Below are 21,609 nucleotides of genomic sequence, written 5' to 3'. Positions count from 1 at the left end.
TTCTTATTTTAGAACACTCATTAGCACACTGAGCCCCAGAGAGACAGGCACGCTAAAGCTTGTGGAAGAGTGTGTGACACGACCTCCCTTTTCCCTCTCAGAAATGACACACAAAAAGCGTGCGTGCACACAAACTCCCTACTCACCGCTCTATGCTGACGGGCCTGTCGAACTTGAAGAGGACGTAGTCTCCAGCAGTAGGGTTGATGGCCCAGAAGAAGTCTTCTCCTAGGTAGGTCTTGTCCAGCGTGTGGCCCTGGTACACCTACACAGCACAATATTAGCTAAATGCACTCAAAACCTTCCAGTAAACTTCTCAAATAATTATACAAAGCAAACTTTTAAAACGCATTTCAAAACAGTCAATACCGGGCATACTACCTTATTGAAATAAAAAGCCAATGATGAAAACATGCGTAAAAAAACAATATACATCTTTCAACTCATAAGGCCAAGGTAGAAAGTTGTGTTTTAAAGGTGATGTACCTTCAGAGACGTGGACACCTCAGCAGGTGGGTTCACGTGGATTTTATGGAGCAAGGGTTTCAGGAAGTCCTTATCCTAAACAGGAAGAGGAAGTGAGACACCAGCAGGGACGACAGGAAGTGGTCATACCGGGGGGGGGGGGGGGGGGGAGAGAAAGAGTCAGCATGGCCTAGTATAATGGCCGTGAGTTGGTCGGTTTAGGACATATCAAGGTAGTGATTGGGGGTATTTAGGAAATATGGTACAGGAAATTTAATCAAAGGCTGATGCAGGGTGAGTGATCTAGAGGGAGGGTGATAGAGGTTTATGACCCACAGTGAGTTTCTGGATCTTTCCAGCCAGAGAGGAGTGTAGCCCCACATGTTGAAAGAGAGAAGGCCTGAACCGCACACGCAGACTCGACTTCTGCCGCTCACAGTGCTTCTGTAGGGAAAAAGGGTAGATGGAGAGAGTCAAGAGAGTTGATGAAGATACCACACACACAAACAAACAACCAAACAGGGTGTGTACGTACTGCGTCTTTCTCCGGGTTACACACTTTGACCCAGAGGATGTGGTCCAGTAGCCAATCAATGGGCTTCTCCTTATAGAACATGAAGATAAACTCTACGATCAGATTGAGATCTGGAGCCTGGAACATCTTACCTGAGAGAAGGAGAGAGGTAGATGGGGAGGGAGAGTGGAAAGAGGAGAGAGTGAAACAAGGAGAGGGGGGTATGGGGAATGAGGATCAAGGGAAAGGAAGGTGAAAAAGAGGGGAGGGAGAGAGAGAAGGAAAACCAGTGGGCTGGCTATTCAAACCATGCTCCGTTTTTTTTATACTCAAAGTCTCCTGATGTTTGTTGACTTTCTTTCATTTTACCTGACAGTCATTGTTCGTTAAGGGTCAAGGATTCCTCGTTAAGCCCCAGTGACCATTAGTTAAGGACCATTAATTGCTGACTAATAGCTTGTTAGAGGGTTGCTAAATGCCCAGAGTTTGTGTGTGCGCGCGTGCGTGTTACCGATGAAGCCGAGCTGGGAGAACTCGAGGATCATCCAGTCCTCGGAGGAGAGCTGCAAGGCAAAATTCTTCATGGTGGCAAAGTAGTTGGGCTTGGCCACAATGTCATCCTCCAACTGGAGGGAGAGAGAGAAGGGGGGGGGGGAAACTGGTGAGCAGGGGTTTGGCCATCACATCTCGTCATCTACTAATCACAAACATGGAACACCACACAAGTCTCTCACTAAGCTACTTTCTATAGGCACTGTATGATGTCTACGGCCTACAATAGACTGAACTACACTGTCAATGACAGCATTCAGTACCTCTGCCCACTCCTCCCAAGTGGAGAACACAGGACGGAAGATGAAAACAACCAAAACAGAAGGACAGAAAGAACGACAAGGGGTTAATAGAGGATGTGATCCAATGTGTTAATTCATTATACACTGAGAGTACAAAACATTAGGAACACCTTTCCGTGACAGACTGACCAGGTGAATACTATGATCCCTTATTGATGTCACTTGTTAAATCCACTTCAAATCAGTGTAGATGAAGGGGAGGAGACGAGTTAAATAACTATTTTTAACCCTTGAGACATGGATGGTCTGTGTGCCATTCCGAGGGTGAATGGGCAAGACAAAATATTTAAGTGCCTTTCCAATGGGGTATGGTAGTAGGTGCCAGGCGCACCAGTTCGAGTGTATCAAGAACTGCAACGCTGCTGGCTTTTTCACACTCAACAGTTTCCTGTGTGTATCAAGAATGGTCCACCTCCCAAAGGACATCCAGCCAACTTGACGCAAATGTGGGCAGCATTGGAGTCAACCTGGGCCAGCATACCTGTGGAACGCTTCGACAGCTTGTAGAGTCCATGCCCCGACGAATTGAGGCTGTTCTGAGGGCAAAATATTAGAAAGATGCTGTTCATGTTTTGTACACTCAGTGTATGTATGTATGTCATCAAAGGGAGTAGCAGGTGGTATGATAGAAGATGTACAACAACCTGTACAGTATGTCTGATCTTTATATTCACTCAGAGGAGAAAAGGGCTGCCCAACTCTCAGACACAGTATGTTCATCTTATACCAACACAGACTAGCAAATGGCCTCGTGTAATGTAAAGAACACGTCCAAATTGGGCACACCTTGTTCCAAACTACCTGCTTACCAGTGTGGTAACAAACCCTATGATGCTGAAGTATGTTGGTACAAGGTGTACTACAGCTCTGCCCCAGACAAATACCGCTCCTGCCGGGCACATTCCAACAGGTTGCCATGGGAACGCAGGTTTAGTAGGGGCAGAATGTGTGTCTGTTCCAAGGACGTACACACCTGGACATAGTAGACTCCTTTTCTCACAGCATACATCATGAGGAAGGAATAGTCCAGATTCTGCTTGGTCCGCCATCTACAACACAAACACACAATGATGAATCATTTCCTCATACCCGGTTACTAAATAAAAGGTGGCTGGAGGGAGCAGGTGTGCACATCACTGCCCGACGAACGGTGTTGGGACCAGCATAAGCGCATACAAACACACACGTGGGCGAGCACCCACCCACACACGCTAATGAGTTGGATTGTTCTTCATTCCACCTCAGCAGCAGGGATTCCAGTGAGCTTCTCATGAATATTCAATGAGCCAGCAAAAATATAATCAAGAGCTAACAAAGGGCAGCACACGACAAGCACACATCAGACCAATTTCAAACATGGTTTACCCTCCAAAACATCAGCTCTCCATCAACCCCCACACGCGAGAGGGAGCCGCGCAGCAGAGAGAGCGACAAGAGGTTTCCACAGCACCGTCAATGTAAGAGGGTGGGGGGAAGGGAAGGAGATAAGAGGGGTGCAGTTGACCTTGAGCTCACATTGAGGGATGCCTGTGGAATACTGAGCACCTGGCCCACCCCTTACAGCTCCTCCCACTCTCCTCTCTCCTTCTCACCGTACTGTCAATGGTAATGCCCACCGGATGTGACACATAAACGGCAAATACCCAGAACAAATCAATTTTGGGGTGTGAGCAGTGTAGATCGGCTGGAGAGGTCCAGGCGTGACGGTGTGTGGCTGTTATTTGACCGTTTGTCACCAATTGAAGATGAACTTCCTTGGATTCTTTACAGAATCAAATGTTGATAGTTTTACTTTGTGTTTTCTTACCTGACCCGCTCTCTGGAGTCTCCAAAAGTCTCCTTGAGTTCTTTGAGATCTGGGTAGTAGCTGGCAGGAGGAGAGATCAGCTCCAACAGACCTGAACTGAACTCTGTAGAAAACCTGGGATAGACACATGCACACGTTGTCATCCTACTTCTGTTCTCGCTAAACCGCCAGGGGGTTTATCAGACAGGAAACATCACAAAGACAGGAAGCTTAAGGACAGGAATTGATGTCACTCACTCTTTCTCCAGTCCAGTAACCACACTATGGACGTATTCCGTGTCCATCTGCAAAGACCGAATATAATATTATTTGCATATGACAGTATGTATATATATATATATATATATACATACATATATACACACACACACACACACACACAGTTGAAGTCAAAAGTTAACATACATTGAAACTCAGTTTTTCACAATTCCTGACGTTTAATTCTAGTAAAAATGCCCTGTTTTAGGTCAGTTAGGATCACTACTTTATTTTAAGAATGTGAAATGTCAGAATAATAGAAGAGAGAATGATTTATCAGCTTTAACTTCTTTCATCACATTCCCAGTGGGTCAGAAGTTTACATACACTCAATTAGTATTTGGTAGCATTGCCTTTAAAATTGTTTAACTTGGGTCAAACTTTGCAGGTAGCCTTCCACAAGCTTCCCACAATAAGTTGGGTGAATTTTGGCCCATTCCTCCTGACAGAGCTGGTGTAACTGAGTCAGATTTGTAGGCCTCCTTGCTCACACACGCCTTTTCAGTTCTGCCCACAAATTTCTATAGGATTGAGGTCAGGGCTTTGTGATGGCCACTCCAATACATTGACTTTGTTGTCCTTAAGCCATTTTGCCACAACTTTGGAAGTATGCTTGGGGTCATTGTCCATTTGGAAGACCCATTTGCAACCAAGCTTTAACGTTATGACTGAAGTCTTGAGATGTTGCTTTAATATATTCACATAATTTTCCATCCTCATGATGCCATCTATTTTGTGAAGTGCACCAGTCCCTCCTGCAGCAAAGCACCCCCACAACATGATGCTGCCACCCCTGTGCTTCACAGTTGGGATGGTGTTCTTTGGCTTGCAAGCCTCCCCCTTTTTCCTCCAAACATAACAATGGTCATTATGGCCAAAACATTCTATTTTTGTTTCATCAGACCAGTGGACATCTCTCCAAAAAGTATGATCTTTGTCCCCATGTGCAGTTTTAAACTGTAGTCTGGCTTTTTTAATGGCGGTTTTGGAGCAGTGGCTTCTTCCTTGCTGATCAGCCTTTCAGGTTATGTCGATATAGGACTTGTTTTACTGTGGATATAGATACTTTTGTACCTGTTTCCTCCAGCATCTTCACAAGGTCCTTTGATGCTGTTCTGGGATTGATTTGCACTTTTTGCACCAAAGTACATTCATCTCTGGGAGACAGAATGTGTCTCCTTCCTGAGCGGTATGACGGCTGCGTGGTCCCATGGTGTTTATACTTATGTACTATTGTTTGTACAGATGAACGTGGTACCTTAAGACATTCGGAAATTGCTCCCAAGGATGAACCAGACTTGTGGAGGTCTACAATTTATTTTCTGAGGTCTGGGCTGATTTCTTTTGATTTTACACTGATGTCAAGCAAAGAGGCACTGATATACACCCACAGGTACACCTCCAATTGACTCAAATTCTGTCAATTAGCCTACCAGAATCTTCTAAAGCCATGACATCATTTTTGGGAATTTCCAAGCTGTATAAAGGCAGTCAACTTAGTGTATATATAAAGTGAAATAATCTGTCTGTAAACAATTGTTGGAAAAATTACGTGTCATGGACTAATATATATATATATATATATATATATATATATATATATATATATATATATATATATATATATATATATATATATATATATATATATATATATATATATATATATATATATATATATATATATATATATATACATACATACATACACACACACACACACTGCTCAAAAAAATAAAGGGAACACTTAAACACAATGTAACTCAAAGTCAATAACACTTCTGTGAAATCAAACTGTCCACTTAGGAAGCAACACTGATTGACAATACATTTCACATGCTGTTGTGCAAATGGAATAGACAACAGGTGGAAATTATAGGCATTTAACAAGACACCCCCAATAAAGGAGTGGTTCTGCAGGTGGGGACCACAGACCACTTCTCAGTTCCTATGCTTCCTGGCTGATGTTTTGGTCACTTTTGAATGCTGGCGGTGCTTTCACTCTAGTGGTAGCATGAGACGGAGTCTACAACCCACACAAGTGGCTCAGGTAGTGCAGCTCATTCAGGATGGCACATCAATGCGAGCTGTGGCAAGAAGGTTTGCTGTGTCTGTCAGCGTAGTGTCCAGAGCATGGAGGCGCTACCAGGAGACAGGCCAGTAAATCAGGAGACGTGGAGGAGGCCGTAGAAGGGCAACAACCCAGCAGCAGGACCACTACCTCCGCCTTTGTGCAAGGAGGAGCACTGCCACAGCCCTGCAAAATGACCTCCAGCAGGCCACAAATGTGCATGTGTCTGCTCAAACGGTCAGAAACAGACTCCATGAGGGTGGTATGAGGGCCCGACGTCCACAGGTGGGGGTTGGGCTTACAGCCCAACACCGTGCAGGACGTTTGGCATTTGCCAGAGAACACCAAGATTGGCAAATTCACCACTGGCGCCCTGTGCTCTTCACAGATGAAAGCAGGTTCACACTGAGCACGTGACAGACGTGACAGAGTCTGGAGATGCCATGGAGAACGTTCGGCTGCCTGCAACATCCTCCAGCATGACCGGTTTGGCGGTGGGTCAGTCATGGTGTGGGGTGGCATTTCTTTGGGGGGGCCGCACAGCCCTCCATGTGCTCGCCAGAGGTAGCCTGACTGCCATTAGGTACCGAGATGAGATCCTCAGACCCCTTGTGAGACCATATATGCTGGTGCGGTTGGCCCTGGGTTCCTCCTAATGCAAGACAATGCTAGACCTCATGTGGCTGAAGTGTGTCAGCAGTTCCTGCAAGAGGAAGGCATTGATGCTATGGACTGGCCCGCCCGTTCCCCAGACCTGAATCCAATTGAGCACATCTGGAACATCATGTCTCGCTCCATCCACCAACGCCACGTTGCACCACAGACAGTCCAGGAGTTGGCGGATGCTTTAGTCCAGGTCTAGGAGGAGATCCCTCAGGAGACCATCCGCCACCTCATCAGGAGCATGCCCAGGCGTTGTAGGGTGGTCATACAGGCACGTGGAGGCCACACACACTACGGAGCCTCATTTTGACTTGTTTTAAGGACATTACATCAAAGTTGGATCAGCCTGTAGTGTGGTTTTCCACTTTAATTTTGAGTGTGATTCCAAATCCAGACCTCCATGGGTTGATAAATTTGATTTCCATTGATCATTTGTGTGATTTTGTTGTCAACACATTCAACTATGTAAAGAAAAAGTATTTAATAAGAACATTTCGTTCATTCAGATCTAGGATGTGTTATTTTAGTGTTCCCTTTATTTTTTGGAGCAGTAATATATATATATAGTGAATGCGTTTCCCCACACCTCTCCAACGAAGACGATGATGACACAGTCGAGTTTCTCCTCAGGTGATAGCTTGTCGATGAGCGAGTGCAGAGTCTCGGCCAGGTACGACTTCACTTTCCGCTTTACGGTAGGAATACCCATCACCATGGAGACTAGGCAGAGATGAGAGTCCCAGGGTAAGAACAGGGTCAGACCATAGAGGAAGAAACACAGGCAGAGAACAGGAGGTGTTAAATGTGGTAACGCCTAAGTCACATTGTTTTCTTGTAATACAATCATTTTCAGTTCATGGAGGGCAGAAGTTCAACTAAGGAAAGAGAGAGGGCAAGGGAGATGGGTGAGACAGCAGATTGTTATTCTCCTGGCTATCAGTCCCATTGTTATTCTCCTTGCTATCAGTCCTATTGTTATTCTCCTGGCTATCAGTCCCATTGTTATTCTCCTGGCTATCAGTCCCATTGTTATTCTCCTGGCTATCAGTCCCATTGTTATTCTCCTGGCTATCAGTCCTATTGTTATTCTCCTGGCTATCAGTCCTATTGTTATTCTCCTGGCTATCAGTCCTATTGTTATTCTCCTGGCTATCAGTCCTATTGTTATTCTCCTGGCTATCAGTCCTATTGTTATTCTCCTGGCTATCAGTCCTATTGTTATTCTCCTGGCTATCAGTCCTATTGTTATTCTCCTGGCTATCAGTCCTATTGTTATTCTCCTGGCTATCAGTCCTATTGTTATTCTCCTGGCTATCAGTCCTATTGTTATTCTCCTGGCTATCAGTCCTATTGTTATTCTCCTGGCTATCAGTCCTATTGTTATTCTCCTGGCTATCAGTCCTATTGTTATTCTCCTGGCTATCAGTCCTATTGTTATTCTCCTGGCTATCAGTCCTATTGTTATTCTCCTGGCTATCAGTCCTATTGTATGCGTCCTAAATGGGGAATAGAGATGGTTCTGTACCTTAGACGGGGAGAGTCACTGAAAACCACACTGGAATGGAAGACCGTATTACAGACATAGTACTCCATTTGCATCACACAGACACAATAGGCCCAGGGATCCCTTTGCTGGGAAACAGGGGTGTGTGTGTGTGTGTTGTACTCGATAGCACTCCGCTCTTCATTCTCACTGAGGACCACATAAAATGTACTCCCTCCCTCGCTCCCACTCTCTCTTTCTTATTTTAGACTGGAGAGCGTGGGATGTTCGCCTTCCAAATATTCAAATTGTGGGGCAGAAAAAAAGGAAAACATTATTTCTCCCCAAAACACTGCCCATTTGCACAAGGAGTGAGAATGAGAACCGGGAGTAACACAAAGAGTGACTGTAGCACTATGGTACAAAGCCTCACGTGCCTACAGTGTGTGGGTGTTTCATCTCTATTATGGGGCTAATACGGAAAGCAGCTCTAGGACAAACACGGGAAAATAAGGGGGAACGGTTGGGGAAGACAATACACAGAGAGACGGAGATGAAAGAGTGGTGGACTGATCCGTGCAGCGTGGCGAATCAATCCACGTTTTGCTTTGTCGCTCCACACAGCAGAGAACAGCACAGACACAAACTGGACCAGGAAAGTAGGTTGAGTATGAAAGGAGAGAGTGGGAGGGAGAGGAAAAGAGACCAAGAAAAGAACGCAAGGCAGAGAGAGAGAGAGAGAGAGAGAGAGAGAGAGAGAGAGAGAGAGAGAGAGAGAGAGAAAACGAGGGAGAACGAGAGAAGATGGTGAGAGGGAGAACAAGTGTAAAGGGAAACTAAAGGGACAATGAGGGAGGGGGGGGAACAAACCATCCCTCCAGTTCTTTCTTTACTTCTCATGCCATCACTCAACAACCCCCCCCCCCCCCCCCCGCGGATGGTCAGGGGGCCTGAAAATGTAATTTTTCGGAGCGAAGAAAACTTAGGTGACAAAATAAAACCACCCGCGGGCCGCACACACAAATATACAAAACATTAGACAAATTTACCTAAATAAAACCTGAACACATATGAATAGATGTTCCCTATGAGTCATGCCTAAAAGACAGGCTGGAGAGAATCACTCCTACTCCCATTCTCAGATCTTCGTCATTTAATTTCTCTCCCCATCTCACTCTCTGCATTCTGATGTCCCAATTTGCACTGCTATAAATAACCTTAATGTCCCACACCCTCACAAAGAGAGAAATTGAGGAAGAAAACAGAAAGTAAATGAGGGAGGATAGAAAATTAAATAGACTTACTGAGAGGGGGGAGATTGAGAGAGGAGGGCAGGTAGGGCGCTCTTGACCCTAAACCAAGTTATTGTTCACTTGCTAGATACTAACTCAATTGTTAGATACTACTGCACTGTCGGAGCTAGGAAGACAAGCATTTCACTACACCCGCAACAACATCTGCTAAATACGTGCATGTGACCAATGAAACTTGATTTGTCAGGAGAGCAGCAGCAAAGCAACACGTTTCGATGCAGTATGACATGGCATGTTGGGTTAGCTAATCTAAGTTTATCCTTTAAAATGGCTAATTGATCATTAGAAAACCCTTTTGCAATTATGTTAGCACAGCTGAAAACTGTTGTTCCTAATAAAGAAGCAATAAAACTGGCCTTCTTGAGACTATTTTGAGTATCTGAAGCGTCAGCATTTGCAGGTTTGATTACAGGCTCAAAATGAACAGAAACAAATAAAATTCTGAAACTCGTCAGTCTATTCTTGTTCGGAGAAATAAAGGCTATTCAATGTGAGAATTTGTTAAGAAACTGAAGATCTTGTACAACGCTGTGTACTGCTCCCTTCACAGAACAGCGCAAAGTGGCTCTAACCAGAATAGAAAGGAGGAGTGGGAGGCCCCGGTGCACAACCGAGCAAGAGGACAAGTACACTAGTGTTTCTAGTTTGAGAAACAGACGCCTCACAAGTCCTCAACTGGCAGCTTCCTTAAATAGTACCCGCAAAAACACCAGTCTCAACGTCAACAGTGAAGAGACGACTCCGGGATGCTAGCTTTCTAGGCAGAGTTCTTCTGTCAAGTGTTTGTTATTTTGCCCATCTTCATCTTTTATTGGCCAGTCTGAGATATGGCTTTTTCTTTGCAACTCTGCCTAGAAGGCCAGCATCCAAGAGTCGCCTATTCACTGTTGATGTCGAGACTGGTGTTTTGCGTGGACTATTCAATGAAGCTGCCAGTTGAGGACTTGAGGCGAAGAAAATTGTATTTGTCCAAGTACATATTATTGCAAGAAGCGCTCAAATAAGCTAAGAGAAACGACAGTCCATCAATACTTTAAGACATGATCATTTGATTAGGAAAGTTTCAAGAACTTTTCAAGTTTCATGTGCAGTTGCAAAATAAAAAAGTGCTATGATGAAACCGGCTCTCATGAGGACCGCCACAGGAAAGGAAGTAACATCAACATCAACTGTTCAGAGGAGACTGCGTGAATCAGGCCTTCATGGTCGAATTGCTGCAAAGAAACCACTACTAAAGGACACCAATAATAAGAAGAGACTTGCTTGGCACAAGAAACACGAGCAATGGACATTAGACCAGTGGAAATCTGTCCTTTTCTCTGATGAGTCCAAATGTGTGATTTTTGGTTCCAACCGCCTGGTCTTTGAGAGGCAGAGCAGGTGAACAGATGATCTACGCATGTGTGGAGGACAATAACCCAACACACCTCCAGGCTGTGTAAGGGCTATTTGACCAAGAAGGAGAGTGATGGAGTGCTGCATCAGATGACCTGGCTTCCACAATCACACCGACCTTAATGGCTTCCACAATCACACCGACCTCAACACAATTGAGATGGCTTGGTATGAGTTGGAACGCAGAGTGAAGGAAAAGCAGCCAACAAGTGTCCAGCATATGTGGGAACTCCTTCAAGACTGTTGGAAAAGCATTCCAGGTGACTACCCCATGAAGCTGGTTGAGAGAATGCAAAGCTGTCAAGGCAAAGGGTGGCTACTTTGAAAAATCTAAAATATATTTTAGATTTGTTTAACACTTTTTGGGTTACTACATGATTCCATGTGTTATTTCATAGTGTTGATGTCTTCACTATTATTCAACAATGTAGAAAAATTGTAAAAATAAAGAAAAACTCTTGAATGAGTAGGTGTGTCCAAACTTTTGACTGGTACTGTATGTGAGCGAGCAAATGTGTGTGTATGTCTCACCTCCAGTGCGGCCCATGCCCACCTGGACAGCGGGGTGCAGACTGCCCTCATTGTTGAGCAGGTGAGGCATATGGTGGTAGATGTTCGGCACCTGAAGGGGCTTCCTACTGGCCAGCTCCTTCAGCAACTTCTGTGTCTCATCTGCCATAACAATACAAGAAAGAATCAGAGTTGGTAGAATGGTTGAGAATCATAAAGCAACTGGTAGAACAGTTGGTGGTGGTGGTGGTGGGGGGAGTTAGAGCTTCATGTTCATTTTACTTCTAGTCCAGCATTACTAAAGGGCTGGGTAGGATGGAGATGGACCACAGCCAGAAGACAGCAGTCGGAGTGAGGAGAAAGACACTATTATATAAAGAGGAGGACTGAATGATCCAGTCTACTCAACCGGAGTTCCCAATTAAGAAAAGGGGGGATTCAGCTTGCATATTTCTTGATGTGGGAGTATATTGTGATCGGTGACCTGAAACTAATGAATGGAGATCCATCCTGTGTGTATTGTGTGCTTGTATTACTATCTTTGTGGGAATCGGAAATCCCCCAAGTCCCCACAAGGATACTAAAACAAGGAAAATTCCCCCGTCCCCACGAGGACAAAGGCTATTTTAAGCTTAGGGGTTAGGTTTAGGGTTAGGGAAAATAGGATTCCTAATGGAAATCAATATTAGATCCCCACAACGATAGTAAAATATATTGGGTGTGTGTGTGTGTACCTGAGAAGTTGATGAGAGCGTCCTTGCTGCCGTTGGTCTCAGCGATGGCCCGTCTGAACTGCTCCAGGATGTTGTTGAGCTCTGAGGAGCGCTGCAGGGTCCGGTGCTCGGCCACACGGAGGCGCTCTTTCAGGGCATGGAACTCCCTCTGGTACGCTACCAACTTCTCTATAGGGACAGAGAGAGGGGGAGATAGCAGGGGGAAGGATTAGTTCTCCTGCTCTTCATTCCAACATTAATCTCACTGTGTCCCAGCGTTGGCTAATAGTCATGCAACAACTTCGAATACAAAATAGAGCATTAAAGTGTTGGAAGAATCTTTACAAACTGTGGGGGCAGTATACGTCCCCCTTAGTGCTGTGGTAGTAGACAGTGGTGTCATATCTAGGAAATACCGAGTGTTATGAGAAACCCTGTTCCTGGTATTGTTATCTGGACTGGTGCGAGGGAGGAATGAGAAGATTGAGGGGAGGTTGTGGTCAGAAAGGAGGAAATTGAGGGGGGGGGTAATTTTACTGGAATTAACCTCTGCTGTTTGAGGTTAGTGATGCAGTGCTCATGCCTGGGTTTTACTGAGAAACCAGCCTGTTACGGTCTTTGTTTGCGTGCATACACAAGTGTGCATTTATATACAGTTTGTTATTAAGGCACACGAAAGTTCACATGTTCAAGAAAGCATTTCTGCCACAAAACTCATTAGGATTTATTTTTTTAAATGCTTATGTTCAAAACGTCTCCTGTGAAGTCGTGACTTGCGACATACGCCTAGTTTCCTGAAACAGGTCACACATGTATGCGTGTGAAAGTGCAAAAAGAGCAAGTTTGCACCTCAACCTTCCTAAACCCTAGGCAACACGCGAGGAGGATTAGCTCCTCTAAGAACGCTCTTACAGAATTCATTCAAGAAGCTAGATCACACAGGGCAATGTGGACATGTGAATGTCAATGTACAGTAGTTATGTGTGTGTGCCTACGCAAGGGCGTTTGTGTTCTCTTCTACCTCTCTCCTTTTCACTCTCCCTAGTACTTCATCTAGCTCTCTTTATCCCCCTCTCCCTAAGGTTGTTGAAACAGAAAAAAACTTGATGTTAAGCATAAAGTAATACGTGGTTAGCTTGTCCCTAGTGGCTGGTATTAAAGACATCTAGATTCATGACATTGGGTGTGAGACACACATCAAACAGCAAACTCACTCCCCAACCCTCGCTCTACCTCGTTCTCCCTCCTTCCCCGGTTGTCCCCCTTTAACCCCAGAGAGGAAGCATGTGCAGGGGAACACCCAGGATCAACAGTAAGTGGCATCACTAAGGAGGAAATGCAGAAGAAACTGCCGGTTCTGAGACGGAGCACAAAATGAGAGAACACACCACTCTAACAGACAGGATCAAGTCACTCAGTCTCCTGGAGTTATTCAGTCTCTGATAGGATCAATAACACACCCCTACACCTCTGTTGACAGTGAAGGAAACTCAAAATAAAACAGGCTTTATGATGTGCAGTCAAAATCACTACCACACATAGGCTACTAGCAACATGAACCACACACTCCCAAAATGCCGTTGATGACTTTGTCCGCACCTACTTCCTACTGTGACACTGACCTCGTGTGTGTGTGTGTGTGTGTGTGTGTGTGACCGCCATACCCCTCACTGATTCATGCTGCTGACGGTGTGTTCATGAGTGCTGATGAGGTACTTGTGCAGTTTCAGTGTGTGTGACAGTATTTATGTGGGTGGCTGAGTTAACTTGACGCTGAAATGTTCTCACTACCCCTCTCTCTAAGTGTCCTTCATCTTGAGAACCAGGCATCTCACCAAAGTTCTCATCGCGTCAATTGATTTTCTCAAACCATTTCACAGCAACACCCTGTATATGGATAGGAGTTCCCATACAACATGTTGAGACTGGCACAATAAAGAAATCAATCAAGACATCCATTAGTGCTTTGTTTGGTGGCTCATACCCATTATAGAGTAAAAATGGAGAATGTGTGAAGGGGAAAGCAGTTGACGTGGCGCGCGTCTGAGTGACTGTCTCCCAGTTGGAGGTGCACCTACAACCTCCTTGCCATGCCACAATGCCTTGCGGCTGTGATCTTTCTGCCTGGAGCACGGCAACACGTTTCTAAGCTATTTTCTTAAAGTAGGTCAGACGTTCCAACAGAGGGAGAGACAGAAATCTAGAGAGAATGCTGAACACAACAGAGAAGAGCAGTCAAATCATAGTCTCAAAGCCACTTATCCCCAGGTCAATACAATGGAATGTCTCCATCTCATCTGATGTGGAGGTGAAGGCTAAATCAGCTGACCGACAGCACGAGTCAATCCCTCTGAGGTTAAAACACACAGCATGAACAGGTTGCCATTGCAGAAGACACAGGTCACACACACTGCAGTAGTTGTGGTTATTGATCTCTGATCGTGCTCCCCTGAGTGTAGCGGTGTGTCGATCCAGTGCGGACTGATCTTGTGACGCTATAAGGGATACAGCCTATACACGCTGCCGAAGAGAAACCACCTCCCCACCACACACACACTTCTACTGTTTCAGCCTCCAAAAACAATACTCCTGACAGAGCTTAAACCACAGCCCTAAATCTCTCTCACCTTGGACTGGATGGTATACCGTATTTTACAATCTACCGGTATTGATGCATGGACCGATTTGGGTTTCTACTTTACCTTTAACGGTATTTTAATGTTCGATTTGTTAAATGTAATATGCCGTGTGTAATGTCCATTTTTATTGTTCACTCCGCTACGTTAGTCATCCCTCTCGCCATGCCACTTTCCACACAGACATAGCCCCGTCCCGTCACTCAAGGACCGCAAGTTGTTGCTTTAACACGAGGCACTTGTGTTCAGTCTACATGGTCAATGCAGCACAAGCAATAATGTTCATGACAACAATGCTGTTTCCACTTCGCTTCTTAATAGAAATCCACTAGCGACTATATATAGCTATTTTGTATTTTCTTAGCAAGTTTTTGCGAAATCATGTTATCTAATAAAATGTACTGAGTCAGAGCAAACTTATCTAGCTAATACAGCCTGAAACCAGTGCTGGTGTCGGCCTAAATCAGCATGTTTGTGGAAAGATATCTTCTAAATCAAAAGAGGAATAGGCAAAGCATGAATATGTTGGCTACTTGAAGATAAATTTAACATAGCTAAAGATTATAGGGTCCCCTAGGAAACACACCCTTACTTTGGTTCCTAACCTGTCACAATAACTTCTCCCTGGCATTTTGATTCGTTGTCATGTCAAACACTTAAGTGCCCACTATATATTTATATTCTGTGTAGAATTAACGTTCTATTTCCATGACAATAGTTCACCCAAGGATGTGTTTGTATAGTCATTTTGCTCTCGGAGCGTTTAGAGCACACACTGGACGCTCTGGTCGAGGAGTAGGGTTGATCCGAGTGTTCTGACCTAATCTGGTACACTCAGACAAGAGTGCTCTGAAATCGGAGTAGATAGCCAGAGTGAATTTATGTGGCAGTGTAGAAATGATCTCAAATGAGTGCAGAATATTCAGAAAATAATTTTGGGGTTGAATTGAACAGTTTAAAACAATCACGCACTACTCAAAGCAAATTCAGAACTATTATTCAAAAACAACAACAAAATCAACAACAAAAAATACTGACACATTTTGTCCATATTGTGAGCCCTACTCTCTCACATGCCCATCTTTCGCAGTAGTTGTTTTGAAAACATTAAGCAAAGGTCAAATGGTTACGCTTCTCAGAATCTCTCCCCCTCCTCCTCCGTGCACACAGTGGGAAGAGTAAGTGAGTGGCTCGCTCACACAGCAGCCAACAGCGAGATGAAGACAGGCAGATCATTTTATAGCAGGAATCAACATAATGCATAGGCTATTACTGTTGACAGAATAATGGTTTTCGAACAAAGACATCTGCAGAACCGTTATTTAGCCATTTTTCAGTATATTGTTCCAGCTCTACTTCGCACTCACTCCATCTCTCACTCTAATCCCCCCCACAGATGTGACATGGTTGGCGTGTGCCAGTAATGCCCTCTCGTGTCACCATGCCAAAATCCTTTGCCCTTTTAAGGCTGGCGCACACAAACACTCAGTATCCCGCCATCTGTCCCTGCTCCTTCTACACTTCTCACCCTGCTCTCTGTCACCATCTTACATCTCCCTTCATCCACAAACAAATGCTACACCAGCCAATGGACTTGTGCACTATAAAATGAACATCACACAGGCATGACCATGTGTGAGAGGAAATTACAGCATCACTGTGAAGCAAGGTAGTTCCATATTGCTGATTGTGTAAGATCAGAGACAGGCTAAATAAGACACAGAAAGAGAGCAGTAGGAAACATGTCCACAGTTCAGTCAGGCAGCTGCATTAACCTTTCTGATCTCCCCATCCCGGATCCGGGTTCGTGAATACAGACTCAAGCTCATTACCATAACGCAACGTTAACTATTCATGAAAATCGCAAATGAAATGAAATAAATATGCTAGCTCTCAAGCTTAGCCTTTTGTTAACAACACTGTCATCTCAGATTTTCAAAATATGCTTCTCAACCATTGCAAAACAAGCATTTGTGTAACAGTATTGATGGCTAACGTAGCATTTAGCATTAGCATTCAGCTGGCAACATTTACACAAAAAAACAGAAAAGCATTCAAAAAAATAATTTACCTTTGAAGAACTTCAGATGTTTTCAACGAGGAGACTCTCAGATAGCAAATGTTCAGTTTTTCCTGAAAGATTATTTGTTTAGGACAAATCGCTCCGTTTTCTGCGTCACGTTTAGCTATGAAAAAAACCCCTGTATCCAGGATTGTGTAAATCTATCAGCAAGCTCATTAGCATAACACAACGTTAACTATTTATGAAAATCGCAAATGAAATGAAATAAATATGCCATCTCTCAAGCTTAGCCTTTTGTAAACAACACTGTCATCTCAGATTTTCAAAATATGCTTCTCAACCATAGGAAAACAATAATTTGTGTAAAAGTAGCTAGCTAGAGTTAGCATTTCGCGTTAGCATTTAGCGTTAGCATTAGCGTTAGCATCCAGCACGCAACATTAACAAAAACATAAAAGCCTTCAAATAAAATCATTTACCTTTGAAGAACTTCTGATGTTTTCAATGAGGATACTCTCAGTTAGATAGCAGATGCTCAGTTTTTCCAAAAAGATTCCTTGTGTATTAGAAATAGCTCCGTTTTATACATCACATTTGGCTACCAAAAAAAATCCATAAATTCAGTCCTCAAAACGCAAACTTTTTTCCAAATTAACTCCATAATATCGACTGAAAACATGGCAAACGTTGTTTAGAATCAATCATCAAGGTGTTTTTCACATATCTCTTCATTGATACATCGTTCTTGGACACATGCTTTCTCCTCTGAATCAAATGGTAAAGTAGAAGCAGCTGGCAATTGCGCACCGAATTCGACGCAGGACACCAGGCGGACACTTGGAAAATGTAGTCTCTTATGGTCAATCTTCCAATGATATGCCTACAAATACGTCACAATGCTGCTAAGACCTTGGGCGAACGACAGAAAGTGTAGGCTCATTCGTTGCGCAATCACAGCCATATAAGGAGAGAATGGAAAACAGAGCTTCAGAAATTCTGCTAATTCCTGGGTGATGCATCATCTTGGTTTCGCCTGTAGAATGAGTTCTGGGGCACTTACAGACAAAATCTTTGCAGATTCTGAAACTTCAGAGTGTTTTCTTTCCAAAACTGTCAAGAATATGCATAGTCGAGCATATTTTCGTGACAAAATATCACGCTTAAAACGGGAACGTTTTTTATCCAAAAATGAAATAGCGCCCCTAGAGCTCTAACAGGTTAAAGGAAAGTGGTGGTGTGTGTGTGTCCAATGCTGCCCATGTAGTCAATAGGGGACAAGAAAAACCCTAAAACTGTGACAATTGTCCCGTTAGTGAGGAATGCAGAGGCAAATGGGAACGGGAGGGATGAATGAAGAGCAGACGACCTGGGAAGAGGAAGATCATGAGAAAATGGAGCGTTAGTGAGGCTGAGGGACTGTGGACACTTGTTCTTGTTTATCAAGAGTTGAGACCAGTGTGTATAAAAATTAAAACACATTTGGGAAGGAAAAACACTGTCTAAACTTAAAACCACTTAAACCAGATATAAAGTACAGTGCCTTTAGAAAGTAAATCACAACCCTTGACTTTCTCTACATTTTGTTGTGTTACAGCATGAATTTCATAATGGATTGAATAGAAAGTGTGTCACTGGTCTACACACACACAACCCCATGTCAAAATGGAATTATATTTTTTGAAAGTCAATACGTATTCAACCCCTTCGTTATGGCAAGCCTAAATAAGTTCAGGAGTAAAAACTTGCTTAACAAGTCACATAATAAGTTGCATGGACTGTGTGCAATAATAATGTTCAACTTGATTAACCTTTTCATGCACAAGTTCCAAAAATAGCTCTAACCGTCACCCCTGTGTGAGTTCTCATGCGCGTGATGTCAGGATGCTCTCACTTTTCCAAAATACGATTGTTATGCAACAGGATAGTTACCTGTGCTGCCCTCAAACCAAGGCACACTGCCTGCTAATTATCTATAGGCTGTTTTAAACTTGTCAATTTCAAAATATTTTCTAACAGTTTGAATTGTGGTGTGTTCCACCTTCTCGTTAATTCACATAAGAAGTTGCCCATTTCACCGTTGCGGACAATTTACGTTCGAGGCTTTACTGGATGGAGAACTTCTCTTCAATGAGAGCCTAAGCACTTCCCCAGTGTTTCCCCAGATCAAGTGTGAAGACATTGCGCATCTCTAGGCAGAACAGGCCGTGCACAAACGTTACCCCCCCAGCACATTGTCTGCCTGGCGCCCGCATTGCCTTCAGGGTTGTTTTCCTTACAAATTGGACTTTGAACACATGTGCATTCATATCAAAAGTAGTGGCTTATTTTCTGTATATCGTGTTGTTTCTGCTGTAGCACACACGTATGTGTGGACCATAATGTATTTACTGGTTTTATTCACCTAATCAAGTACTGGTGACAAAACATGCATTCTGATTCTTGCATAGATTGCAGTGGACACAGGACACGTGTGCAAAACACTGAGTGTTGTAATGATGATGAGCTAATGCTAAGCTATTTAACAGCTGTGTGTTGCACCATGTTTGTTTTTATCATACAATCCATTCTGGTTGTCACTTCAGCGTCTGTCAGACCAAAGATGTTACAAGGGATAGTTCACTCGACTGACTTATGGTGCTTTCAAGTCAACTGAAAAATCATGACGTCAATGATCTTCAGGTTGGTAGGTCGACAAGCTAACATTAAAGCAGGAAGCACCAGTGACTCAGTCAATAAAGAAATGGTCAGATGACACGATGCTAAGCTACAGGAATGTTTTGCTAGCAGAGACTGGAATATGTTCCGGGATTCTTCCGATGGCATTGAGGAGTACACCACATCAGTCACTGGCTTCGTCCCCACAGTGACTGTACGTACATACCCCAACAAGCTAAATTACTTCTATGCTCGCTTCAAGACAAGCAATGCTGAAGCATTTATGAGAGCATCAGCTGTTCTCGACAACCCTGTTCACTCATGACTGCATAGCCAGGCACGACTCCAACGCCATCATTAAGTTTGCCGATGACAACAGTGGTAGGCCTCATCACCAACAATGATGAGACAGCCTATAGGGATGAGGTCAGAGACCTGGCAGCGTGGTGCCAGAATAACAACCTATCCCTCAACGTAACCAAGACTAAGGAGATTATTGTGGACTACAGGAAAAGGAGGGCCGAGCACGCCCCCATTCTCATCAACAGGGCTGTAGAGGAGCAGGTTGAAAGCTTCAAGTTCCTTGGTGTCCACATCAACAACAAACTATCATGGTCCAATACACATCAAGTCAGTCATGAAGGCACAACAAAGCCTGAAAAGAGACTGAAAAGATTTGGCATGGGTCCTCAAAGATTTCTACAGCTGCACCATTGAGAGCATGTGGTGGTTGCATCACTGCCTGGTATGGCAACTGCTCGGCCTTCGACCGCAAGGCACTACAGAGGGTAGTGCGCATGGCCCAGTACATCACCGGGGCGAAGCTTCCTGCCATCCATACCAGGCGGTGTCAGAGGAAGGACCTAAAAATTGTCAAAGACTCCAGCAGCCCCAGTCAGACTGTGCTCTCTGCTACAGCACCTGGTGGGGTATACACAGCCCCCAATTCCAGCTTTAGTTTTTTGTAGGAAGTAAGTTAAAAAAAGGTTCGGTTAGCTAGTGGATCCAGCTAAAAGTAATCTATAGAGATTTGCTAAAATGTCTAACAGACATTCTGAAATGACATTCTTAAAAATTGTCGCAGTAGCTGCCGGCTGCACCGAGCCTCCTAAAACTACGGAAGCCCATCCCCACCACTAAAAACAGATCACACAAAAAGGATGTTTTTGTGTGGTGATTTCAGAGGTGGCACCACATGTCCCAGAGAGAGAGAGGGGGGATTGTTCCTGGGGCATAGAGTTTTTCTTTATCTGGTAGTAGGCTAACCTAACTCCAGACCGTAGTTATAGCCTATGACATAGTAATAAATCAGCAACATTTAAAAAATATTGTTTCATATGGCCTAAGATGGAAGCAGATTATTTTTCCTAATCAGGTCACATGGTTAAAAAATAAAAATAAAAAAAATAAAAATATGAACCATCTAGGCTAGGGGGCGGTATTTTCACGTCTGGATGAAAAGTGTGCCAAAAGTATACTGCCTTCTCCTCAGGTCCAGAAGCTAGGAAATGCAAATTAGTAGATTTGGATAGAAGACACTGAAGTTTCTAAAACTGTTTCAATGATGTCTGAGTATAACAGAACTTATTTGGCAGGCGAAACCCCGAGGACAAGCCATCCAGGATTTTTTTTGAGGTCACTCTTTACAATGGGTTTTCTATGTGCATCTAGATTTCTAAGGCACTTGCTTGCAGTTCCTATCGCTTCCACTGGATGTCAACAGTCTTTAGAAATTGGTTGATGTTTTTCCTTTGAGAAATGAAGTAGGGCTGTTCAGAATGAGGGTCGAGTGTACTGTTGTGGTTGGGGCGCACAACCTGAAAGCTTGCTCCACTTTGTTTTTATCCGCTATTGAAGGCAGTTTATCCCGTCTTAAATTTGATCGGTTATTGACGTAAAAAAAATACCTAAAGTTGTTTGAAATGTTTGGACAAAGATTATAGGTAACTTATTAGATATTTTGAATTCCTGTTGCGAGAGTTGGAACTGGTGTTTTTCTAGATCAAAACGCGCCAAATAAATTGACATTTGAGATAACGACGGAATTAATCTAAAAAAAAAGGACCATTTGTGATGTTTATGGGACATATTGAGTGCCAACAGAAGAAGCTCTTCAAAGGTCAGGCATGAATTATATCGTTATTTCTGAGTTGTGTCGCGGGATGAAATATGATTGTCTGTGTTTGTTTGATGGGGTGCTGTCCTCAGATAATCACATGGTTTGCTTTCGCCATAAAGCCTTTTGAAAT

General features: G+C 43.8%; 1 protein-coding gene across 1 annotated transcript in view; it reads right to left on the bottom strand.

Moving 5' to 3' along the window:
• mgat4a (alpha-1,3-mannosyl-glycoprotein 4-beta-N-acetylglucosaminyltransferase A) overlaps positions 1 to 21,609 on the bottom strand; it is a 48,632-nt gene that overhangs the window by 5,743 nt on the left and 21,280 nt on the right. Inside the window, exons 3-13 of the mRNA XM_036958610.1 lie at positions 12,068 to 12,235; positions 11,355 to 11,495; positions 7,219 to 7,352; positions 3,878 to 3,924; positions 3,641 to 3,754; positions 2,807 to 2,882; positions 1,491 to 1,605; positions 1,001 to 1,131; positions 802 to 909; positions 487 to 561; positions 147 to 265 (exon numbers count right to left, since the gene is read on the bottom strand). Of these exons, the coding sequence (XP_036814505.1) occupies positions 147 to 265; positions 487 to 561; positions 802 to 909; positions 1,001 to 1,131; positions 1,491 to 1,605; positions 2,807 to 2,882; positions 3,641 to 3,754; positions 3,878 to 3,924; positions 7,219 to 7,352; positions 11,355 to 11,495; positions 12,068 to 12,235 (1,228 nt within the window). The remainder of the gene's footprint in view (positions 1 to 146; positions 266 to 486; positions 562 to 801; positions 910 to 1,000; positions 1,132 to 1,490; positions 1,606 to 2,806; positions 2,883 to 3,640; positions 3,755 to 3,877; positions 3,925 to 7,218; positions 7,353 to 11,354; positions 11,496 to 12,067; positions 12,236 to 21,609) is intronic.

This window comes from Oncorhynchus mykiss, chromosome 22 (genome assembly GCF_013265735.2).
Source record: "Oncorhynchus mykiss isolate Arlee chromosome 22, USDA_OmykA_1.1, whole genome shotgun sequence".
Lineage (NCBI taxonomy): Eukaryota > Metazoa > Chordata > Actinopteri > Salmoniformes > Salmonidae > Oncorhynchus > Oncorhynchus mykiss.
The sequence above is the reverse complement of the archived record's forward strand: the minus strand, read 5'-3'. Positions and strand labels throughout refer to the sequence as shown.